This window comes from Trichomycterus rosablanca, chromosome 15, assembly GCF_030014385.1.
Source record: "Trichomycterus rosablanca isolate fTriRos1 chromosome 15, fTriRos1.hap1, whole genome shotgun sequence".
NCBI lineage: Eukaryota > Metazoa > Chordata > Actinopteri > Siluriformes > Trichomycteridae > Trichomycterus > Trichomycterus rosablanca.
The window spans coordinates 33,883,019-33,904,920 of NC_086002.1; the positions used below are offsets into that span (position 1 = coordinate 33,883,019).

The 21,902-nt window shown below is 42.5% G+C and overlaps 2 protein-coding genes across 2 annotated transcripts in view; one reads left to right on the forward strand and one right to left on the reverse strand.

The window, feature by feature from the left end:
* Nucleotides 1-1,221: 1,221 nt before the first annotated feature.
* On the forward strand, nucleotides 1,222-14,530 carry lpar2b (lysophosphatidic acid receptor 2b). Its single transcript, XM_063009678.1, has 4 exons — nucleotides 1,222-1,733; nucleotides 1,852-2,266; nucleotides 5,760-6,016; nucleotides 13,455-14,530. The coding sequence occupies exons 1-4, from the start codon at nucleotides 1,392-1,394 to the stop codon at nucleotides 13,617-13,619; spliced, it is 1,179 nt and encodes a 392-aa protein (XP_062865748.1). The 5' UTR covers nucleotides 1,222-1,391; the 3' UTR covers nucleotides 13,620-14,530.
* A 394-nt stretch (nucleotides 14,531-14,924) lies between these two features.
* Nucleotides 14,925-21,902, reverse strand: part of LOC134328567 (cytochrome P450 3A30-like) — a 9,784-nt gene continuing 2,806 nt past the window's right edge. The window contains exons 3-13 of the mRNA XM_063009679.1: nucleotides 21,704-21,756; nucleotides 21,508-21,607; nucleotides 21,279-21,392; nucleotides 20,936-21,024; nucleotides 20,606-20,754; nucleotides 17,325-17,452; nucleotides 16,385-16,463; nucleotides 15,994-16,154; nucleotides 15,676-15,902; nucleotides 15,438-15,600; nucleotides 14,925-15,333 (exon numbers count right to left, since the gene is read on the reverse strand). Coding sequence (XP_062865749.1) covers nucleotides 15,235-15,333; nucleotides 15,438-15,600; nucleotides 15,676-15,902; nucleotides 15,994-16,154; nucleotides 16,385-16,463; nucleotides 17,325-17,452; nucleotides 20,606-20,754; nucleotides 20,936-21,024; nucleotides 21,279-21,392; nucleotides 21,508-21,607; nucleotides 21,704-21,756 — 1,362 coding nt within the window. The 3' untranslated portion in view covers nucleotides 14,925-15,234. The remainder of the gene's footprint in view (nucleotides 15,334-15,437; nucleotides 15,601-15,675; nucleotides 15,903-15,993; nucleotides 16,155-16,384; nucleotides 16,464-17,324; nucleotides 17,453-20,605; nucleotides 20,755-20,935; nucleotides 21,025-21,278; nucleotides 21,393-21,507; nucleotides 21,608-21,703; nucleotides 21,757-21,902) is intronic.

Below are 21,902 nucleotides of genomic sequence, written 5' to 3' on the forward strand. Positions count from 1 at the left end.
CGGGGCACCAGGGGCGCGCCGGTTACCCCCCATATACCGAGAGGAGAACGTCCACGTACAGGAATACAATCAAGAGGAACGAATGGAACTAAATCTGTTCAAATCTTGTCCCTGATCGGCAGGTGTAGCCTAGCGGTTAAGGTACTGGACTAGTAATCGAAAGGTTACTGGTTCAAGCCCCTCTACTGCCAGGCTGGCACTGTTGGGCCCTTGATCGAGGCCCCTAACCCTCATTTGCTTAGATGATCGCTTTGGATAAGAGTGTCTGCTAAATGCAAACTGTAGCCTAGTTGTTAAGGTACTGGACTACTATTCAGAAGGCCACCACTGTCGTCGGGCCCTTGAGCAAGGCCCTTAACCCTCAATTACTTAGACTGTATACAATACTGTAAGTCGCTCTGGATAAAAGCGTCCATTAAATGCAAGCCATAGCCTAGAGGTTAAGGTACTGGACTAGTAATCGAAAGGTTGCTGGTTCAAGCCCTGCTACTGCCATGCAGCCACTGTTGGGCCCTTCTATAAGGCCCTTATTCCTCAATTGCTTAGCCAGTGTTCTGTCACAGTATTGTAAGTCACGTCTGCTAAATGCAGGTTGTAGCCTTGTGGTTAAGGTACTGGACTAGTAATCAAAAGGTCGCTGGTTCAAGCTCCACTACTGCCAGGCTGCCACTGTTGGGCCCTTCAGCAAGGCCCTTAATCCTTAATTACTGTAAGTCGTTTTGGATAAAAAGCGTCCGCTAAATGCTGAAAATGTTAACGATCCGTGCTTTGTTGTTGTGCCACCAGCCTAGAGGGGCGTGGCATCGTCAGAGGGGCGTGGCCTCCACCACATTCAGTATAAAACAGCAGCTCTGAGAAACGTTTCCTTTTATAGCTGTTCAGCCGCACGACCTGCCAGAGACGCCTGTAGCTGAGGAACGCTAGCGCTAGGTGTGTGTGTGTTCAGTGTGTGTGTGTGTGTGTGTGTGTGTGTGTGCGCACCACCCTCATTAAGATAAACCCGTAGTTACGACATACAAGATGATATCTGACAACTGCAGCATTAAGCAGACGCTTTTATTCGAAGGAGGAATCAGGGCTTCGATCAGGGGCCCAACAGTGTCAACATGGGGTGGTGGTGGTGGGCTTGAACCAGCAACCTTCTGATGACCAGTCCAGTACCTTAACCGTTGAGCTACCAGGATTAAATGTAGTTTTTTATGATCCGTGTTTTCCAGAGTGGACGTGAGCTGATTTAGGGTTTTCTCCTGGAGGTGGAACCCAACCATCCATGCCTCCCACCTGCACCGTACCCATCATCACCATCTCCTGACCGCTCCCCCGACCAGCGACGCTAAACCCCAATCCCGTCTCCGGTCCTGTCCCGCGGAGGTGGGGGGATTCGATCCAGCATGGCCGTCCCCACTGTCGCGTCGGCGGCTAATCCGTCCTGCCCCAACCACTCGGTCCAGTTCTACTACAACAACTCCGGGAAGATCATCTCGGACATCTGGCGCGCCAAGGACTACGCGGTGGTGAGCGTGGGTCTCATCCTGTGCTGCTTCATCATCCTCTTCAACATCCTGGTCATCACCGCCATCTGCATGAACCGCCGCTTCCACTACCCCATCTACTACCTGCTGGGGAACCTGGCGGCCGCCGACCTGTTCGCCGGCATCTCCTACATGCACCTGATGTTCCACACCGGGCCCTGGACGGCCAAGCTCACCGTCTACCAGTGGTTCCTACGCCAGGTACGCTCACACTCACACTCACGCACTCCCGGGAACGGGGCGTGTCTCGATTCTGAGGTATGTAGGTAGTAGAGGGAGCAGGGCGGGGTCAGTAAGCTCTCTCCTCCCGCCCCCGCAGGGTCTGATCGACACCAGTCTGACGGCGTCGGTCATCAACCTGATGGCCATCGCCCTGGAGCGCCACCAGACCATCTTCACCATGCAGCTGCACAGCAAGATGACCAACCGGCGGGTCATCCTGCTGATCGTGGCCATCTGGACCATCGCCGTGATCATGGGCATGATCCCCAGCATGGGCTGGAACTGCCTGTGCGACCCCCAGCTCTGCTCCAAGATGGCGCCCATGTACAGCCGCAGCTACCTGGTGTTCTGGGCGGTGCTGAACCTGCTGTCCTTCAGCATCATGGTGATGGTGTACACGCGCATCTTCGTCTACGTCCGGCACAAGAGCCAGCGCATGAGCCAGCACACCGTCCAGTCCAAGCACAAGGAGACGGTGGAGAACCTCATGAGGACCGTCTTCGTCATCCTGGGTAACGCGCGCACGCACACACACACACACACACACACACACACACACACACACACACACACACACACACACACACACACACACATCTCAGATATTTTAGTTGCAGATATTTTAGTCTCATGTAAAATAATGAGGTTGTTTTTGACACTTAAACACTGAAAATAACACAAATATAATATAAACACACTGAAATACAATTACTAACAGTTACACATCAATAACAATACAATAAAAGCTGCACTTTAGTTTTACTACTTTATCGTTTCCTGACGCTTCTTAATGCTGGAGATGCTCGATGTCGGAATACCGTATTCCCTTCAGCACCGGCGCATTCACACGAGAAGAGACAAAACGTGATTTACTGTAGTAAAACAGCGAGTGAGGAATGTGATTAGTGGAGGAACTTATGAGCAGTAATAATGAAGAGAAGTTTAGTGCTCCTGTCTCCTTCTTTTACTACATTAAACCACGTTAAGCTTCATTCTGACTCTGGGAGAAGCTGATCCTGATTCTCAGCGTCGCTCAGAAGCTGGAGCCGTAACACAAGTTTAAAAGTGAAACAGGGAGGAGAATCCAGATGAACTCGGATACACGTGGAGCTGGAACCCTGGATCTGACGCGGATTCACACGCCGGTGAGGGTTTACGGTACAAGACTGTCAGTGAAGGGCGTCGAGGTCCAAAGATTTGGAGTTTAGGGGACGTCGAGTCACAAGGTACCGCTGTATCTGGAATATAGCGGCGTAGAGAACGTGCTAAAGCAGCAGAACACCGAGCACAGTAGGGGGGGGGGGGTCGCATCACTGGGAACCGTTATCGAATAACCGGCCTTATAATAAGTCATTGACTGATGCCAAGTTCACACTACACGACTTTCCAAGTGGTCGGGTCGCTGTACAGTTCACACCACACGACTGATCGGCGATAGGGGGTCACGCACTACACCATCCATCACCGACTGGAACAAGTAGCGGGAGATCGAAGGGTTCGTGCGCTGACGTGCAGCGTAATATCGAGGGGGAAAAATAAATGAATCCGAGTGGATTTGGCAACACGAACTGTGTATGGCTTGTTCTGTAGTAAGTTTTGCAATGCAGCGTGGGTATTATGTTTTGTAGAGGACGATCAAATCAGAAATACTGTAAAAAACGTGTGTGTCGGTGAAGTTTGTATCCTGATATAAACTATATTAATTAGTCCCCTGTCCCCTCCTGCGTTTCCCCCTCACGCTGTATCCTGCGTTCTCATTGGCTGTTCGACATGCCACTCATTCCCAGCTGCCCGAAAAATCAATCGCCGAGCGAAAATCAGGGCAGAAATCGTGTAGTGTGAACCAGGCATTACTAGAATCCTCTCTCTGTAGGCAGTAAGGCAGTAAGTCGAGCGCTCACTAGCTTTCGTGTCATCGCCTCAAACAGTGAGCACCCCCACAGCCAATCGGTGAGCTCCAACCGCCTACAACTCCCGCCCCTCCCTTACCGTGGATGCGCCAAGGTCTTAAAGCAGAAATTTGGAGCTTCACATTTTATAAATACCGTCATACCGCCCAACCCTAGAGCACGGTCAAGTGATATATCACAAAATGTTCTTCAACGTGGGTAGCAGGAATGCACGTGGAGAGTTACAATATAATCCAAACATACAGGAGCAAAAAGGGAGAACCTACTAATGCTCATCCCGTGAGCTAAATGTGAGCTGACGGATGAGAATATTCTCACACGTTTATGATCAGGAGGATGAATATGTGAGGGTAACAGGACTGCAGGGGATTTGAACCCACATTATTCTACATGTCTGATGATAAATAAAGATTAAAAACACGGATGTGATCTGGAGTCACCGAACGCTGCAGGAGAAAAGCATTTCTGACTGATTTTACTCTGATATTTATTATATTTCGTTCTAAAGTGTCGGGTTAGAGAGAGGGGACGTGAACTAATACTATTCTTCAGCCTTATAGGGAGTCTTTTAATGAATTTTAAATGATAGATCTTAAACGTGCAGGTAGATGAATGTGCAGGAGACTTTACTTCATTAAAAATGTATTTGAAGTTAATTTAAATATAAATTTAGGGCTGGAAATGGCACCGATTCGGCGGGATGGCATCTATGGGTGTGACTGCGGGGAATTCAAACCCTTCTAGTCAAAACAACGTCTGGCTATCAGCGATTCAGTTCTTTTCAAATATAAAGAATAGGACTGAGCTTCTGACTTGTTTACTTTCGGTCTGAGCTCTCACACACACACACACACACACACACTCACAATAAAAGAGGAAGAAGGTGTCAGGAGCTGCCCTGGACTCGTTCTGACTCGTCTATCCAGCGTCTCATAGTTCCTGCGTCTCATTCCATCCATTATTTACTCCCTCACCCCCCCACACGCATTCTTTATCTGTGCTCACACACACACACACACACACACACACACACACACGTACGTTCCTGTAATTAGCACGTGTACACAGGACGAACCTCAGAACATTCCAGCTCTACACCGATCACCCACGGGTCCGCCCACCGCCGGGCAGGTCACGTGACCCCAGGAAAGTCCGGACTCGGCTCGACCGTCTCCATCGCGTTCTAGCCAGAGTAGGGACGCATCGATGCCGTTTTTTTTCCCAACCGAGTACGAGTACATGTATTTTTGTACTTGCCGATACCGATACCTATTTAGAATACCGTTTTTTTTTTTTAAACAAAAACGCATGTGAGAAGTGACGAGAAGTTTAATGATACCACGTCAACAAGTAGCGAGCGATCAAAGTGTTCGTGCGCTGACGTGATGAAATCAAGGAGGAACAATAAATGAATCTGAGTGGATCTGGCAACACGAGCAGCACGGATCGTTCTGTAGTGAGTTGGAGGTTAATAAATATTTTTGCAGTGTCGGTGTTTTGTTGTTACGTTCTGTAGAGAACGATCAGGTCAGAAATACTGTAACACGTGTGTGTGTGTGCTGATGTATTCTGATATAAACTATATTATCCCCCCGTCCCACCTGTTTACACTCCTCTCCTGCGTTTCCCCTCACACCGGATCCTGCGTCCTCATTGGCTGTTCCACATGTCACTCGTTCCCAGTCGCACGTCTCGGATCAGATATCTGACGTGCTAGAGAACTCCAGTCGAGTCGCTCCCGAGTCGGCAAATCTAGCGCCGACCGGCCGCCGATCGTGTAGTGTGAACCGGGCGTAACGCAGCGACGTGCACCAGGTACACGGTATCGGATGTTCAGTATCGGAGCCTCGAGTACGAGTACGAGTTCATGAGCGCGGTATCGGGCAGATACCCGACACCAGTATCGGTACTCGTGCGTCTCTAAGCCGGATGATTGATGCTGTGGTGTGAGCTGGTACTAAACGTGAAGCTGATCAGAAGTAAACGGACGCAACCGATTCTCAAGGCCACCAATCCAAGTGTCTTACATACTGAGCTTAATGCTACCTGATAAATCTGTCTGTCCCCCCCCCCCCCCCCGGTCTGTCTCTCTCAGGGTGTTTCGTGGTGTGCTGGACTCCCGGCCTGGTGCTGCTGCTGCTGGACGGCCTGAAGTGTAACTGCTACGTGCTGAAGGTGGAGAAGTTCTGCCTGGTCGTGGCCGAGCTCAACTCGCTGATGAACCCGCTCATCTACTCGTACCGCGACAACGACATGCGCCGCACCTTCAAGCGCATCCTGTGCTGCGCCTGCTTCCGGCGCGGCGGGGGCGGCCAGCACGCCGGCGTCCACTTCAACGCCCTGGACCAAGAGGTACTGTCCGAGAGCAACGGCTCCAACAGCACGCACCACGCCGAGCTCAAATCCAGCTGCAAGACCACAAAGAGCTCCAAGCGCTAGCTACCGGTCCACGCGCGCGCGCCCCCCCCACACACTGATGACACACGATAAAGCGCTCTAGCGTAGCCGCTAATCATCTCACTCATTTTAAAGCCATTAAACGACGTTATTTATGCTATAAATGCTACAGATGTAGCCACAGCAAGGCTAAGCCATGGATAAACCTCTCATAGCTAATGTGTAATGACTTAGCTTCGTGTGCTAAACATGGACGTATGAGCTCGCTACGCTAGCAGCGAAGCACGTTTCCTGAATCCCTAATAAATTCCTCCGGGCGGACTCGGTGCTGCCCCCCACTGGCCGTTTTTAACCTGTGAGATTCTCCCGCGCCACTGTAAAACCAAACATCTGGATACGTGTCGTTTACAAATACCCAGCTCTGATTGGCCGTTTGAGACCTCCTGGATGAGCTCCATCAGAGCAGCTGTTCCCTCTAAATGAAATAAAAGCGCTTTATTATAACGATGATTTTAACTGTTTTAAGATTTTAGCTCCGGCCTCCGGTGGGGTCGGGACTCGGGTGCTGAGATGAAAGGACTTCTAACCCAACACAGACTCTCAGAACATGCTGGTGGAGGATCACCCAGGTTCCTCAGCTCTGCTCCTGGACTGAGCTCTGCAGCACCGGAGCTGAAGAACCTCCGTGTAGATTGTTGGTGTAGATTGTTGGTGTAGATTGTCGGTGTAGATTGTCGGTGTAGATTGTCGGTGTAGACGCTTTGGCTCCTCCCCTCAGTTCCAGCCCCGCTGATAATAGTTCAGCCTCTCAGGCTTTTAATTCTCACGTTTCTTTTAAGTCGTCGTGTCCATGTTTGTTTTGTCGTCTAAGTGGACTCGTGGGCAGTGAGTATATCCACACACGTTCTACCCCGGACTGCTCCTCCCTGTTAATCCAGAGCGTGTTCTCTACTCTCTTTATGTACATGCATATTCAATACTGTTGGTCCAGATGTTGGTTCAGCTCTTGGTCCCACAGTTAGTCCAGATATTAGTCCAGATATTGCTCAAGCTATCAATCCTGTTTTTGGTCCAGCTCTTGGTCCCACTGTTGGTCCAGATTTTGGTCCAGCTGCTGGCCCCCTCTTGGTCCAGATGTTGGTCCAGCTCTTGGTCCCTCTCTTGGTCCAGCTGCTGGCCCCCTCTTGGTCCCTCTCTTGGTCCAGATGTTTGTCCAGCTCTTTGTCCCGCTGTTGGTCCAGATGTTGGTTCAGCTCTTGGTCCAACTGTTGGTCCAGATGTTGGTTCAGCTCTTGGTCCCACTGATGGTCCAGATGTTGGTTCAGCTCTTGGTCCCGCTGTTGGTCCAGATGTTGGTCCGGCTCTTGGTCCAGATGTTGGTTCAGATATTGGTCCCGCTGTTGGTCCAGATGTTGGTCCAGCTCTTGGTCCCTCTCTTGGTCCAGCTGCTGGCCCCCTCTTGGTCCCTCTCTTGGTCCAGATGTTGGTCCAGCTCTTGGTCCCGCTGTTGGTCCAGATGTTGGTTCAGCTCTTGGTCCCACTGTTGGTCCAGATGTTGGTCCAGCTCTTGGTCCCGCTGTTGGTCCAGATGTTGGTTCAGCTCTTGGTCCCACTGTTGGTCCAGATGTTGGTTCAGCTCTTGGTCCCACTGATGGTCCAGATGTTGGTTCAGCTCTTGGTCCCGCTGTTGGTCCAGATGTTGGTTCAGATCTTGGTCCTGCTGTTGGTCCAGATCTTGGTCCCGCTGTTGGTCCAGATGTTGTTTCAGCTCTTGGTCCTGCTGTTGGTCCAGATGTTGGTCCAGATCTAGGTCCCACTGTTGGTCCAGATGTTGGTTTAGCTCTTGGTCCAGATGTTGGTCCAGATTTTGGTCCAGATGTTGGTTCAGCTCTTGGTTCTGCCATTAATTCAAATCTTACTCCCTCTGTTGGCCCAGCTCTTGGTCCTGCTGTTGATTCGGGTCTTGTTCCCACTGTTGGTCCAGCTATCGGTCACAATGTTGGTCCCACTATTGGTCCTGTTGTTAGTCCAGATCGTGGTCCTGCTGTTAGTGCTTTACTCTTCCGTTCTTCACGCGTGTGTTCTCAGACCCTCGTGAGTAACGACTGCAGGTCTGCACACGCTGAGGAATTTGAAGAAGCTGAATTTCTGTTGAGCTGCTTCCTGCAGAATCGTCCTGATCACACAGTTCTGATCTGATCTTCTGGTTTCACATCAACACAGACACCATCACTGATCACGTGGTCAGCTTTATTCCCATCTTCATGTCCACTACTGTCCGAGCATCTCTCAGGGACGACCCAACGTTCATCCTGATCAGGGTTAAACCACGTGGGTTCTGAACTGCAGTACGGAGTTATCCTGTATCGACGTGGGGTCAGAAGTTAGGAGAACCTCCTGGTTCATCATGCCCCGGGTCTCTTGTGTACGCTAATGGCTCAAATATTTACACTTCCGTCCTCGAGGGCAGAGATGCAGCGATGCGCGGCGCAAACATTCCACCGTAGCAGAGGTAAACACTCCACGTCCAGTGTTCGTTCCAGGATGGACGTCCTCATAATGCAGCGTGTCCGACAGCAGGTCCTCACAAAGCTCCTGGATCGCTCCTGTGTGTGTGTGTGCTGCACCCATGAGATTAGGATCAAACCCTGCTAACCAGCGACTCTCGCCAGTCCCCAAAGAACAAGCTAATGCGCCGCAGCGGGAGTCCACGCGTATGTCCTTGTGGTCGTTTTATTCTTTCTGTTTTTATTATTTTTGTAGAGATTATTTTTTATCAACAATAAACACGCTTTAACAAGCCGCTTCTGTCCGTCTGGTTGCTCTCTGTGTAGCTACGTTCCCATGCTGCCTCCATCGCCGCCCGTCCCACACGGATCCACCGCTCTAAACCGACCACGGGAGCCTCACGAGCTAAGCTAAGCTAGGTCAAGCCAGGGATTTAGCAGACTGGTTTGTGTGCTAATGAGACAACTGAACGTCTAGCAGATTTCACGCTAGCTCGTTAGAAGAGTGGCAAGTCTTATAACGGCGAAGTAGCTCGTTCGTATTCGATCTAGACGAGTTGCCAAGTTGAAGAGACAGTTAGGAGCTGAAAAGCCAGTCACCACGCTAGTTTGTTAGCACGCTTTCTTGCTAGCTTGGTCGCCTGCAGGCTGAGTCGTTCACAGCGGAACGTTCAGGAAGGAAACGATTAGCTAGCTACGAAAATAAACGAACGAGGGAGAACGCCTAGCCTTAAACTTGGCTAATTTGCGGCCTAGCTAAAGAATAATACTTGCTAGCGAAGAAGCAATCAATGCTACTTGCTAATCAATATGTTGGGGAATCACTTCAGCCGGAAGCACCCCGAGTGTATCTGGTGGTGACGGGGGCGTGGACGACGGTGCGGTGGAACCAGTATGGGAACGTCTCTGTGTGTCTGAACACCAGCGCTCCTCAACCTGCAGCTCGGGAGTCCAACAGGAACACACCCCCCCCATATTTGGGGAAACGGTGACTCCATCCAATCGCGACCAGTCACGGGGTGCGAGTACTCCCTGAACCTGAAGGTTGAGGACCACGGTGGTGCGGAGGTGGAACCTCGGGGCTACCTCTGCTAATGCTACGTGGCCAAAAGTATGTGAACACCCCTCCTAATTCAGGCTTTGTACTCATGCTGGAGCGGGAAATGATTCTGTCCCGGAGGTCCTGACCTCAACCCTGCTCAACACCTTGGCGATGAATTGGAATGACCTCACAAACACTCTGATAACTCAACTGAAGAGTTCCCAGAAGAGTCGAGACTGTTCTAGCGACAAACCAAGGGAAGGGGCGACCACATATTAATGCGCAATTATGGTTTTGTAATAGTATTTGACCAGGTGTCCACATACTTTTGGCCACACTGTTTACAGCTGATCCTGGTGCGCATCCTTTGAGTAACGCAGTGACCCGTCGATGGACGTGGTTGGGCAAAGACTGGACGATGCGGCTGCCAAATACGATCCACAACGGGCCCAACGGTGCCAACGTGGTGGCGCTACCATGTTAATGAACTGTGGTTCGGCGGCTCAATGTGGTAGCCCAAGTCGGCCGAACAGCCAAGCCACTGGGAGGTGCACCTGTCGGTCAGTCCCGGTGCAGGTCACAAGCCCAGATACATTAAGAAGGGGCAGAATGATCCAGATACCCCAAAAAAACATCATCCAACAAATCTTGCCCCCTTCAGGACAGGACAGACTCGTTCCCAAATCGTAGCGTCCAGTCTGACCCTCACCACTGGGTTTTGGAACCTAAACCCTGAGGTTCTAGTCGGATCTTGGTAGGTTCTGCGTTGCTCAAACACTGATGCTTTGCAGGATTAAAGGTGCGCTGAGTAAAATGAAGCGGTCAGTGGGTAAACTACCGTCCAGGCTCTTTGGGGTGAGGTGTGGCTGTCCAATCAGAGGACCTGGGAGCCATGACCACATCTGATAAACCAGTATAAACCAGTGCACCTTTAATCCAAACAGGAGTGATGAGGACTAAAGAACGTCTGCACGGGTCTGAGGAGATCTGCGTTATTCGAACACACCTCGCTTCTCTACTGCTTTGCTTTGCAGGTTCTATTTAGTCATGTCTGGTTCCCCCTTGCACTCCTTCATCGCTGGCTGAGGAGACGAACACAAGCAACAAAACAAACCTCCCGTACCAAGCCGTCCGTTTATTTTAGGCATCGATAGAAGAGCGCTAGTGACCGCTGGAGGGATTCAAGTGTTGCTCCATCACTGGTGTCTGTCAACGGATTTAAACGAATCCACTTCCCCATCGCAATCGTGACGTCCAGTGTGAACGGTCCAGACCGGGTGCTAGTCCACGCCTCACACCTAGTGTTCCTCAACCACTAGACCTGGAGCTCTGGAACCTGGAAGTGTTAGTGTGGTGTCTTCTGATTGGACATGCAGCAGCTCCATACCATCACGTCCCTACATCTCCAAACCCCTCACCATCACGTCCCTACATCTCCAAACCCCTCACCATCACGTCCCTACATCTCCAAACCCCTCACCATCACGTCCCTACATCTCCAAACCCCTCACCATCACGTCCCCACATCTCCAAACCCCTCACCATCACGTCCCTACATCTCCAAACCCCTCACCATCACGTCCCTACATCTCCAAACCCCTCGCCATCACGTCCCTACATCTCCAAACCCCTCACCATCACGTCCCTACATCTCCAAACCCCTCACCATCACGTCCCTACATCTCCAAACCCCTCACCATCACGTCCCCACATCTCCAAACCCCTCACCATCACGTCCCTACATCTCCAAACCCCTCACCATCACGTCCCTACATCTCCAAACCCCTCGCCATCACGTCCCTACATCTCCAAACCCCTCACCATCACGTCCCCACATCTCCACACCCCTCACCATCACGTCCCTACATCTCCAAACCCCTCGCCATCACGTCCCTACATCTCCAAACCCCTCGCCATCACGTCCCTACATCTCCAAACCCCTCGCCATCACGTCCCCACATCTCCAAACCCCTCGCCATCACGTCCCTACATCTCCAAACCCCTCGCCATCACGTCCCTACATCTCCAAACCCCTCGCCATCACGTCCCTACATCTCCAAACCCCTCGCCATCACGTCCCTACATCTCCAAACCCCTCGCCATCACGTCCCCACATCTCCAAACCCCTCGCCATCACGTCCCTACATCTCCAAACCCCTCGCCATCACGTCCCTACATCTCCAAACCCCTCGCCATCACGTCCCTACATCTCCAAACCCCTCGCCATCACGTCCCTACATCTCCAAACCCCTCGCCATCACGTCCCTACATCTCCAAACCCCTCACCATCACGTCCCTACATCTCCAAACCCCTCGCCATCACGTCCCTACATCTCCAAACCCCTCGCCATCACGTCCCCACATCTCCAAACCCCTCACCATCACGTCCCCACATCTCCAAACCCCTCGCCATCACGTCCCCACATCTCCAAACCCCTCGCCATCACGTCCCTACATCTCCAAACCCCTCACCATCACGTCCCTACATCTCCAAACCCCTCACCATCACGTCCCTACGTCTCCAAACCCCTCGCCATCACGTCCCTACGTCTCCAAACCCCTCGCCATCACGTCCCTACGTCTCCAAACCCCTCGCCATCACGTCCCTACGTCTCCAAACCCCTCGCCATCACGTCCCCACATCTCCAAACCCCTCACCATGACAACCCTACTCTACATGGTGACCCTGGACGCTTTTATTCACCCTGTTTAACCAATCAAAACGTCCGCAGGGAGGAGAGCGACACAGTTCACTTCATTATTACCATAAGAAGTGAGTGAGAGTAGCAGCAGGTCCAGGATGTGTTCCTGCCTCGCCCAGTCCTCACAGGAAACACTCCAACCAACAATCGTGACCCATCAACCCGCCCGGGAGTAAATCATCCACTACATGAGGACCAAACGCCGAGATCTCTGGATCCTCACTATATTCTGCTGTATATCTGTACTGCCTCATAAAAACACTGATTTAATTATACCGTCTTTATTATTACTGACGTTCACAAGGAAATAACAATAATAATGAATTATAAATGTGAAAATGTACAGATTTACTTTACTGCTATAGAAATGTACCAACTATTGGGTCATTATTGTAGATTTTAGCCTGTTTTTAGTGCTAAACGTCCCATTTGGATAATTTTTTCATTGTACTGCTAGTTCAAATAATATTATCAATGTATATAATCAAGAGTGAATTCATGACGTACACCCTGACGGTCCTTCCCCAGCATTCTGATCTTCTACAGCCATCTAGTGGTGGAACACTGGAGTTACATGACATTCATTACAATCGTCTGTAAAGATTACATCTCAACCAACATCTTCCACTCAGTAGCTTTGTGTACATTTAGAATCCGCCAGTTGTTTTAGAAGGTTCCACATCAGTCCTGCTGGATTTGGTAAGCCTTCCTCCCCCTCCAGTGTTCAATTCCAGGGCTACGTCCTCCATGTGGCCACGCTGCTTTCGTTCTTTTCCGAGTAGATTCCTGATCTTGTGTTTCATTCCATTTATCCCGCTCCTGGGCGAACACGGGTGGCATTACCGATCGTGTCTACGTGGGCGCCCGGCCTGGCTGAATTCAGTGCTGTTCAAAGCTGTGGAATAACTGCAAAACAAAAGCTGACCGAAGCTAAATTGCTTCTTTATAAAGCTCGATTGGTGCTAAAACAGGAAAGGGAATTCCCTAAACTGATATCAGACATTTAGAACCACACAGTTGTGTATTATTGGCGTTAAAGCAGCTGGCGCTGAGCAGACTTGAGCTCGTGTGGATTTGCAGCCGAGCTGTGGTTGCTCCTAGACGTTTAACGCGTGTGTGTGTGTGTGTGTGTGTGTGTGTAGGTGAACAGGAACCATGAAGGTGAACCCCCGGACCACCCGAACCCTCCGCCACAGGACTCCCCTGATGAGGTCCAGGACCTGCCCCTAAAGCCCAGCGAAGAAAATCCAGTCGGACCTCCCGAAGAAGCGAGTGTGAACGGAACCGACGCTTCTGAACACTTGTGACGTCATCATCTACGTCATCACGAAGGTTTTATGACTTATGACGTCATAACCGATGCCTTTATGGACGTTTTACTAGATTTACGATGTCGAAGCTTCATTCTGTTGCATTCTGCCACCACCGTCATTACAGCTCAATCGTTCGTTCATTCGTTCACTTCCATGCACTGATTTAACCGGACCAGGGTCACGGTGGGTCCAGAACCACAGCCTAGACAGGGCGCAGATCCATCACGGGGCATCACACGTCTGCATGTTGAGAGGAAAACTTATACCGGTGTAGAGAGAATACTGGGTTCCATCCTTACTTCAACACGGTGGAACTGGGGAGGGATGTGCCGCCCCGTCCAGGTCGTGGTTCTGCTGTCCGCTCAGTGTTTTCAGATGGGCCCGGACCCACACAGACCCTGACCAGGGTGAAATGAATGAGTATCTGTGAATAGTTTTGAAAATGTGAATCTTCCGTTTTTATGTGAATTAACGTTGATAGTTTTAGCTGAGCTGGTTGCTGTTACCAGACACTGGTTTGTACTGGGTCGGGTTAGCTGGTAAGTGGGCATCTTTTATGCCAGAGGGATTCAAAAATGCACTATATGGCCGAAATACGGTCCTCCTAGAGTTCCGCCCTCCTCCGTTGTGTCTAGAACAGTCTCCACTCATCTGGACCCCACCATTAAATCACCATTAGATCAGTGACTGGTGGCAGAAAGCAGCTTACAATGCGATGAGGAGGCGGGGTGTGAATATTTTATACAGAATTAATCTGCCGTGTATTTAATGTTTGTTATTTATAAAATGGTTTTTAATTCACTGTATTTAAACGTGTTGTTTTGTTTATTACTGAACTGTTTTAATTCATTTTAACTTTTACTGCTGTACATTTAAAAACAATAAACAAAAGATCATTACTAAAACTCCCTCCTGTTCCTTACGTTATATAACAATATATAACATAGTGAGTGTATAGTATGATATATAACACTACAGTTAGTGTATAGTTTGATGATATAGAACATACAGTGAGTATAGTATGATGATATATAAGACTACAGTGAGTGTATAGTATGATATATAACACTACAGTGAGAGTATAGTATGATATATAACACTACAGTGCGTGTATAGTATGATATATAACACTACGGTGAGTATAGTATGATATATAACACTACAGTGTGTACTATGATGATTTATAACACTAGTGAGTGTATAGTATGATGATATATAACACTATATAACTGAGTGTATAGTATGATGATATATAAGACTACAGTAAGTGTATAGACAGAAGGAACAAACACCAATATGTATGATGTAGTGTTTATAATTAAATTCTGTTCAATAAAACACCACACAGTTATACATTCAGATCACATTATATTAACGTTATATATTAACGTTATATATTAACGTTATATACCCAGTGCTCAGGAATCTACAGCTGTATTTATATCATCACACTGTTTGACAGTAAGATAAAGGATGCAGATCAAGCGCCGGTGTCTCAGGAGGGGTTGGGTTCGACTCTCGAGCGCCGGTGTCTCAGGAGGGGTTGGGTTCGACTCTCGAGCGCCGGTGTCTCAGGAGGGGTTGGGTTCGACTCTCGAGCGCCGGTGTCTCAGGAGGGGTTGGGTTCGACTCTTTTCCGGGGTCTGAAATTGATTTTGATGGGGTGGACGGGAGCCAGGAGGCCACTGTTGTTCAGCTCCAGAGGAACCTGGTGAGAAACGAGAATTGCAGTAGGTATCAGAGCGCCCTCTGCTGCCGTGGATGTATGTATAAACTTATATTTAGATGTATTTAACGAGGCCCAGAACTGACCTTGGCCTCCTCAGATAGGACCACGTCGAACTTCTGCAGGATCTCCACGATGGCCAGCTTCATGGCCAAAAGGGCGAACCTCATCCCGATGCAGTTCCTGGGTCCTGCACCGAACGGCATGTAGACGTAGGGGTCGATGTTCTCCTTGTTACCCTTAGTGAACCTGAAACATCACGTAAACCGGGCGTGTTAGTAACGTGGTGGTTTTTGAGGAAGGTTCTCATGTGCTGCTCTGTACCTCTCGGGGTCGAACGCTTCCGGCTCGGGCCAGTATTCGGGATCCCTGTGGAGGGCGTAAATGGGCACCATGACCACCGTGTCCTTGGGGATCTTGATGCCGTTGATCTCCACCGTCTTCTTGCAGACCCTCTCCAGTCGGACAGCGACGGGGAACAGCCGGAGCGACTCGTTCACCGTGGCGTCCAGATAGTCCATGTTCATCAGAGGGTCGTACTCCACCTGAGCCTGGACTCATGAACGTATAACACAAACGTTAGCAGGCTGAGCTAACACATCACTGCTTTAGATCAGTACGTGTAAAACGTGGACTCCTCACCTGGTTGGGGAAGGTGTGGTCGATCTCCTCCTGAAGTTTCTTCATGGCATCAGGATTGGTGGCCATGTTGTAGAAGTAGAAGGCCAAACTGCTGCTGCTCGTCTCATAACCGGCAAAGATGAAGATCATGGACTGGGAGAGGATCTCGTGATCGTTCAGACCTTCAGAGATCAGACACAGAGACTTTAAGCAGTGGCAACTACACAGTCCACCTGAGGAACCTGAAGAACCTTTCTCTGAAGCTTCTAGTACAACACAAGACGTCTGGTGTGCTGCTTTGTTCATTTTCTGAAGTGAAAATAAACTAAAATGGGCAAAAGTATTCGGACACCTGACCCGTGAGTGTGTGTGAAGACCTTCCACGTTACAGACAGAACCCTGAGGGATTCACCTTTGTTCACGTCCTTCCCGTTCACATCCTTCACTGGTTTCTGAGAGTCCATCATCAGCTGCATGAAGTCCACACGTTTCTACAGAAATATGATTATATTTATTATTATTATTAATATATTTATTATTTGTATTATTATATTTATTATTATTATTATTATTATTATTATTAATATATTTATTATTAATAATATATTTATTATTGTTATTATTATATTTATTATTATTATTATTATTATATTTATTATTTGTATTATTATATTTATTATTATTATTATTATTATTATTATTAATATATTTATTATTAATAATATATTTATTATTGTTATTATTATATTTATTATTATTATTATTATTATATTTATTATTATTATTAATAATAATAATATATTTATTATTATTATTAATATATATATATATATATTATTATTAGTATATTTATTATTTTTATTATTATATTTATTATTATTATTATTATTAATAAATGTATCATTATTATTAATATATATATATTATTATTAATAGTATATTTATTATTTTTATTATTATATGTATTATTATTATTATTATTATTAATATATTTATTATTGTTATTATTATATTTATTATTATTATTATTAATAATAATAATAATAATAATATATTAATTATTATTATTATATTTATTATTATTATTACTATTATTATTATTATTATTATAAATATATTTGATATTATTATTATATTTATTATTATTATACATATATTTATTATTATTATTATTACTATTATTATTATAAATATATTTTATATTATTATTATATTTCTTCTTATTATTATTTATTACTTATTTATTATTAATACTATCGTTATTATTATTTATTTTTGCTATTGTTTTTTTTATAAAATAATAATAATAATAATAACTATGAATGTTTTATATGATTATAATATTTTTATACTTTATGATCTTTTGAGACGCGCTGAGATTTGATCTTGTGCAGAGAGGCGTAAAAGAAATCCGTGACTGCGGTGGGGAAGAAAGAGAGATTCATCTTCTCTAACAGAGGGATGGTGAAGGGAAACAGAGCTGCAAACACACACAGAATAAATCATTAATAATAATAATAATAATAATAGCAATAATAATAATAATATAGACGAGAGAATAAATCATTAATAATAATAATAATAATAGCAATAATAATAATAATAATATAGACGAGAGAATAAATCATTAATAATAATAATAATAATAATAATATAGACGAGAGAATAAATCATTAATAATAATAATAATAATAATATAGACGAGAGAATAAATCATTAATAATATTAATAATAATAATAATAATAATAATATAGACGAGAGAATAAATCATTAATAATAATAATAGCAATAATAATAATATAGACGAGAGAATAAATCATTATTAATAATAATAATAATAATAATAATAATATAGACAAGAGAATAAATCATTAATAATAATAATAATAATAATAATATAGACGAGAGAATAAATAATTATTAATAATAATAATAATAATAATATAGACGAGAGAATAAATCATTAATAATAATAATAATAATAGCAATAATAATAATAATAATATAGACGAGAGAATAAATCATTATTAATAATAATAATAATAATAATAATAATAATATAGACGAGAGAATAAATCATTATTAATAATAATAATAATATAGACGAGAGAATAAATCATTAATAATAATAATAGCAATAATAATAATAATAATATAGACGAGAGAATAAATCATTATTAATAATAATAATAATAATAATAATATAGACGAGAGAATAAATCATTATTAATAATAATAATAATAATAATATAGACGAGAGAATAAATCATTATTAATAATAATAATAATAATAATAATATAGACGAGAGAATAAATCATTATTAATAATAATAATAATAATATAGACGAGAGAATAAATCATTATTAATAATAATAATAATAATATAGACGAGAGAATAAATCATTATTAATAATAATAATAATAATAATAATAATAATATAGACGAGAGAATAAATAATCATTAATAATAATAATAATAATAATAATATAGACGAGAGAATAAATCATTATTAATAATAATAATAATAATAATAATATAGACGAGAGAATAAATCATTAATAATAATAATAATAATAGCAATAATAATAATAATAATATAGACGAGAGAATAAATCATTATTAATAATAATAATAATAATAATAATAATATAGACGAGAGAATAAATCATTAATAATAATAATAATAATAATAATAATAATAATATAGACGAGAGAATAAATAATTATTAATAATAATAATAATAATAATATAGACGAGAGAATAAATCATTAATAATAATAATAATAATAGCAATAATAATAATAATAATATAGACGAGAGAATAAATCATTATTAATAATAATAATAATAATAATAATAATAATAATAATATAGACGAGAGAATAAATAATTATTAATAATAATAATAATAATAATAATATAGACGAGAGAATAAATCATTAATAATAATAATAATAATAGCAATAATAATAATAATAATATAGACGAGAGAATAAATCATTAATAATAATAATAGCAATAATAATAATAATAATATAGACGAGAGAATAAGTCATTATTAATAATAATAATAATAATAATAATATAGACGAGAGAATAAATCATTATTAATAATAATAATAATAATAATAATAATATAGACGAGAGAATAAATAATTATTAATAATAATAATAATAATAATAATAATATAGACGAGAGAATAAATCATTATTAATAATAATAATAATAATAATAATATAGACGAGAGAATAAATCATTAATAATAATAATAGCAATAATAATAATAATAATATAGACGAGAGAATAAATCATTATTAATAATAATAATAATAATAATAATAATATAGACGAGAGAATAAATCATTAATAATAATAATAGCAATAATAATAATAATAATATAGACGAGAGAATAAATCATTAATAATAATAATAATAATAGCAATAATAATAATAATAATATAGACGAGAGAATAAATCATTATTAATAATAATAATAATAATAATAATATAGACGAGAGAATAAATCATTAATAATAATAATAGCAATAATAATAATAATAATATAGACGAGAGAATAAATCATTAATAATAATAATAATAATAGCAATAATAATAATAATAATATAGACGAGAGAATAAATCATTAATAATAATAATAATAATAATAATAATAATAATATAGACGAGAGAATAAATCATTAATAATAATAATAATAATAGCAATAATAATAATAATAATATAGACGAGAGAATAAATCATTATTAATAATAATAATAATAATAATAATAATAATATAGACGAGAGAATAAATAATTATTAATAATAATAATAATAATAATAATATAGACGAGAGAATAAATCATTAATAATAATAATAGCAATAATAATAATAATAATATAGACGAGAGAATAAATCATTATTAATAATAATAATAATAATAATAATATAGACGAGAGAATAAATCATTATTAATAATAATAATAATAATAATAATAATATAGACGAGAGAATAAATAATTATTAATAATAATAATAATAATAATAATATAGACGAGAGAATAAATCATTATTAATAATAATAATAATAATAATAATATAGACGAGAGAATAAATCATTAATAATAATAATAGCAATAATAATAATAATAATATAGACGAGAGAATAAATAATTATTAATAATAATAATAATAATAATAATATAGACGAGAGAATAAATCATTATTAATAATAATAATAATAATAATAATATAGACGAGAGAATAAATCATTAATAATAATAATAATAATAATAATATAGACGAGAGAATAAATCATTAATAATAATAATAATAATAATAATAATAATATAGACGAGAGAATAAATCATTAATAATAATAATAATAATAATAATATAGACGAGAGAATAAATCATTATTAATAATAAAAATAATAATAATAATAATAATATAGACAAGAGAATAAATCATTAATAATAATAATAATAATAATAATAATATAGACGAGAGAATAAATCATTAATAATAATAATAATAATAATAATATAGACGAGAGAATAAATCATTAATAATAATATAGATGTAATTCTCTCTCTGCTGTAATAAACGCTGCTCTCTGGTTCTTTACCTATGAGGAGGAATAACGGATTCAGGAAGTCGAACTTCAGCATCTTCTTGATGTTGGTGACGAACGGGTCGTTGGGGTTGTTCAGGGAGTCGATGTCCACACTAAACGCAGTGCTGGTCACCACGTCCATACTGTACGCTCCGAAAAACCTGATAATAATAATAATAATAATAATAATAATAATAATACAACAGTTACTGATGTGTTAGTTACATGATGTGTGGGACTCGATCATATACACTCTGTGGCCTAAATTATGTGATGATGTGATGCTAAATGTGATGATGTGCTGATGTGATATTATAAGTGTGATGATGTGATGATGTTTACTCTTTGATGTCGGCCGCTTCTCCTCGCTCGGACGTTTTCTTCAGGTTTGTAACCAGCGAGTGTGAGTGAGTCTTCATGATTCCGAACATCTGAAGATATAAATCACATTAATAATCACATCTATCACAGCAATAATCACACCAATATTCACAATCACACAGTCACACCAATAATCACACCAATAATCACAACAATCACAGCAATAATCACACCTATAATAATCACACCCCTGATCACTGTACTGGTGATAAAGTGTTCCGGTCCCTGTGTTCCTCTGAGTAAGAATGAAAATTCTACACGTTGATAGTAAGAGGATGAGAACGGTTGTAGGTTAATGATAGACCTCCTTCAGGCGGCCGCTGGTGAATGACGGGGACAGGACGCTCCTGATCCTCCTCCAGTCCTCGTCCTCGGCGAGGGAGACGGCGTCGTACATCTCACCGCTCAGCCTAAAGTTCTAGTGGGGATCAGATGAGACGAGGTTAGAGGTTAGAGGTCAGAGCGCTGATGATGAACACGGATCAGAGCGGTGATGATCAGTCTCACCCCAGAGCGGTGATGATCAGTCTCACCCGCCGGTTAGTGAAGAGGCTGTAGCACTCCTTCACCAGGACCGTCTTGATGATTTCTTTATCCATGATGCACAGCACCGGCTGCCTGGCGTCAAATATCCTGAAATGACAACCAAACACCCTAGATCAGGACCTGAGCCTGTTTATATAAAGAGTGAGGTACTGTACACAGTCAAGCTGGTTTTATTTCACTCACCCCCAGATCCTCCCGTACTGTTTAAAACACTCCAGATCAAACACCTGTATCCCCTGCAACACCAAACCCAGGATCAATCCCAGCACTCCAACACTCATCACCCGAACACTCATCACCCGAACACTCATCACTCCAACACTCATCACCCGAACACTCATCACCCCGAACACTCATCACCACCCGAACACTCATCACCACC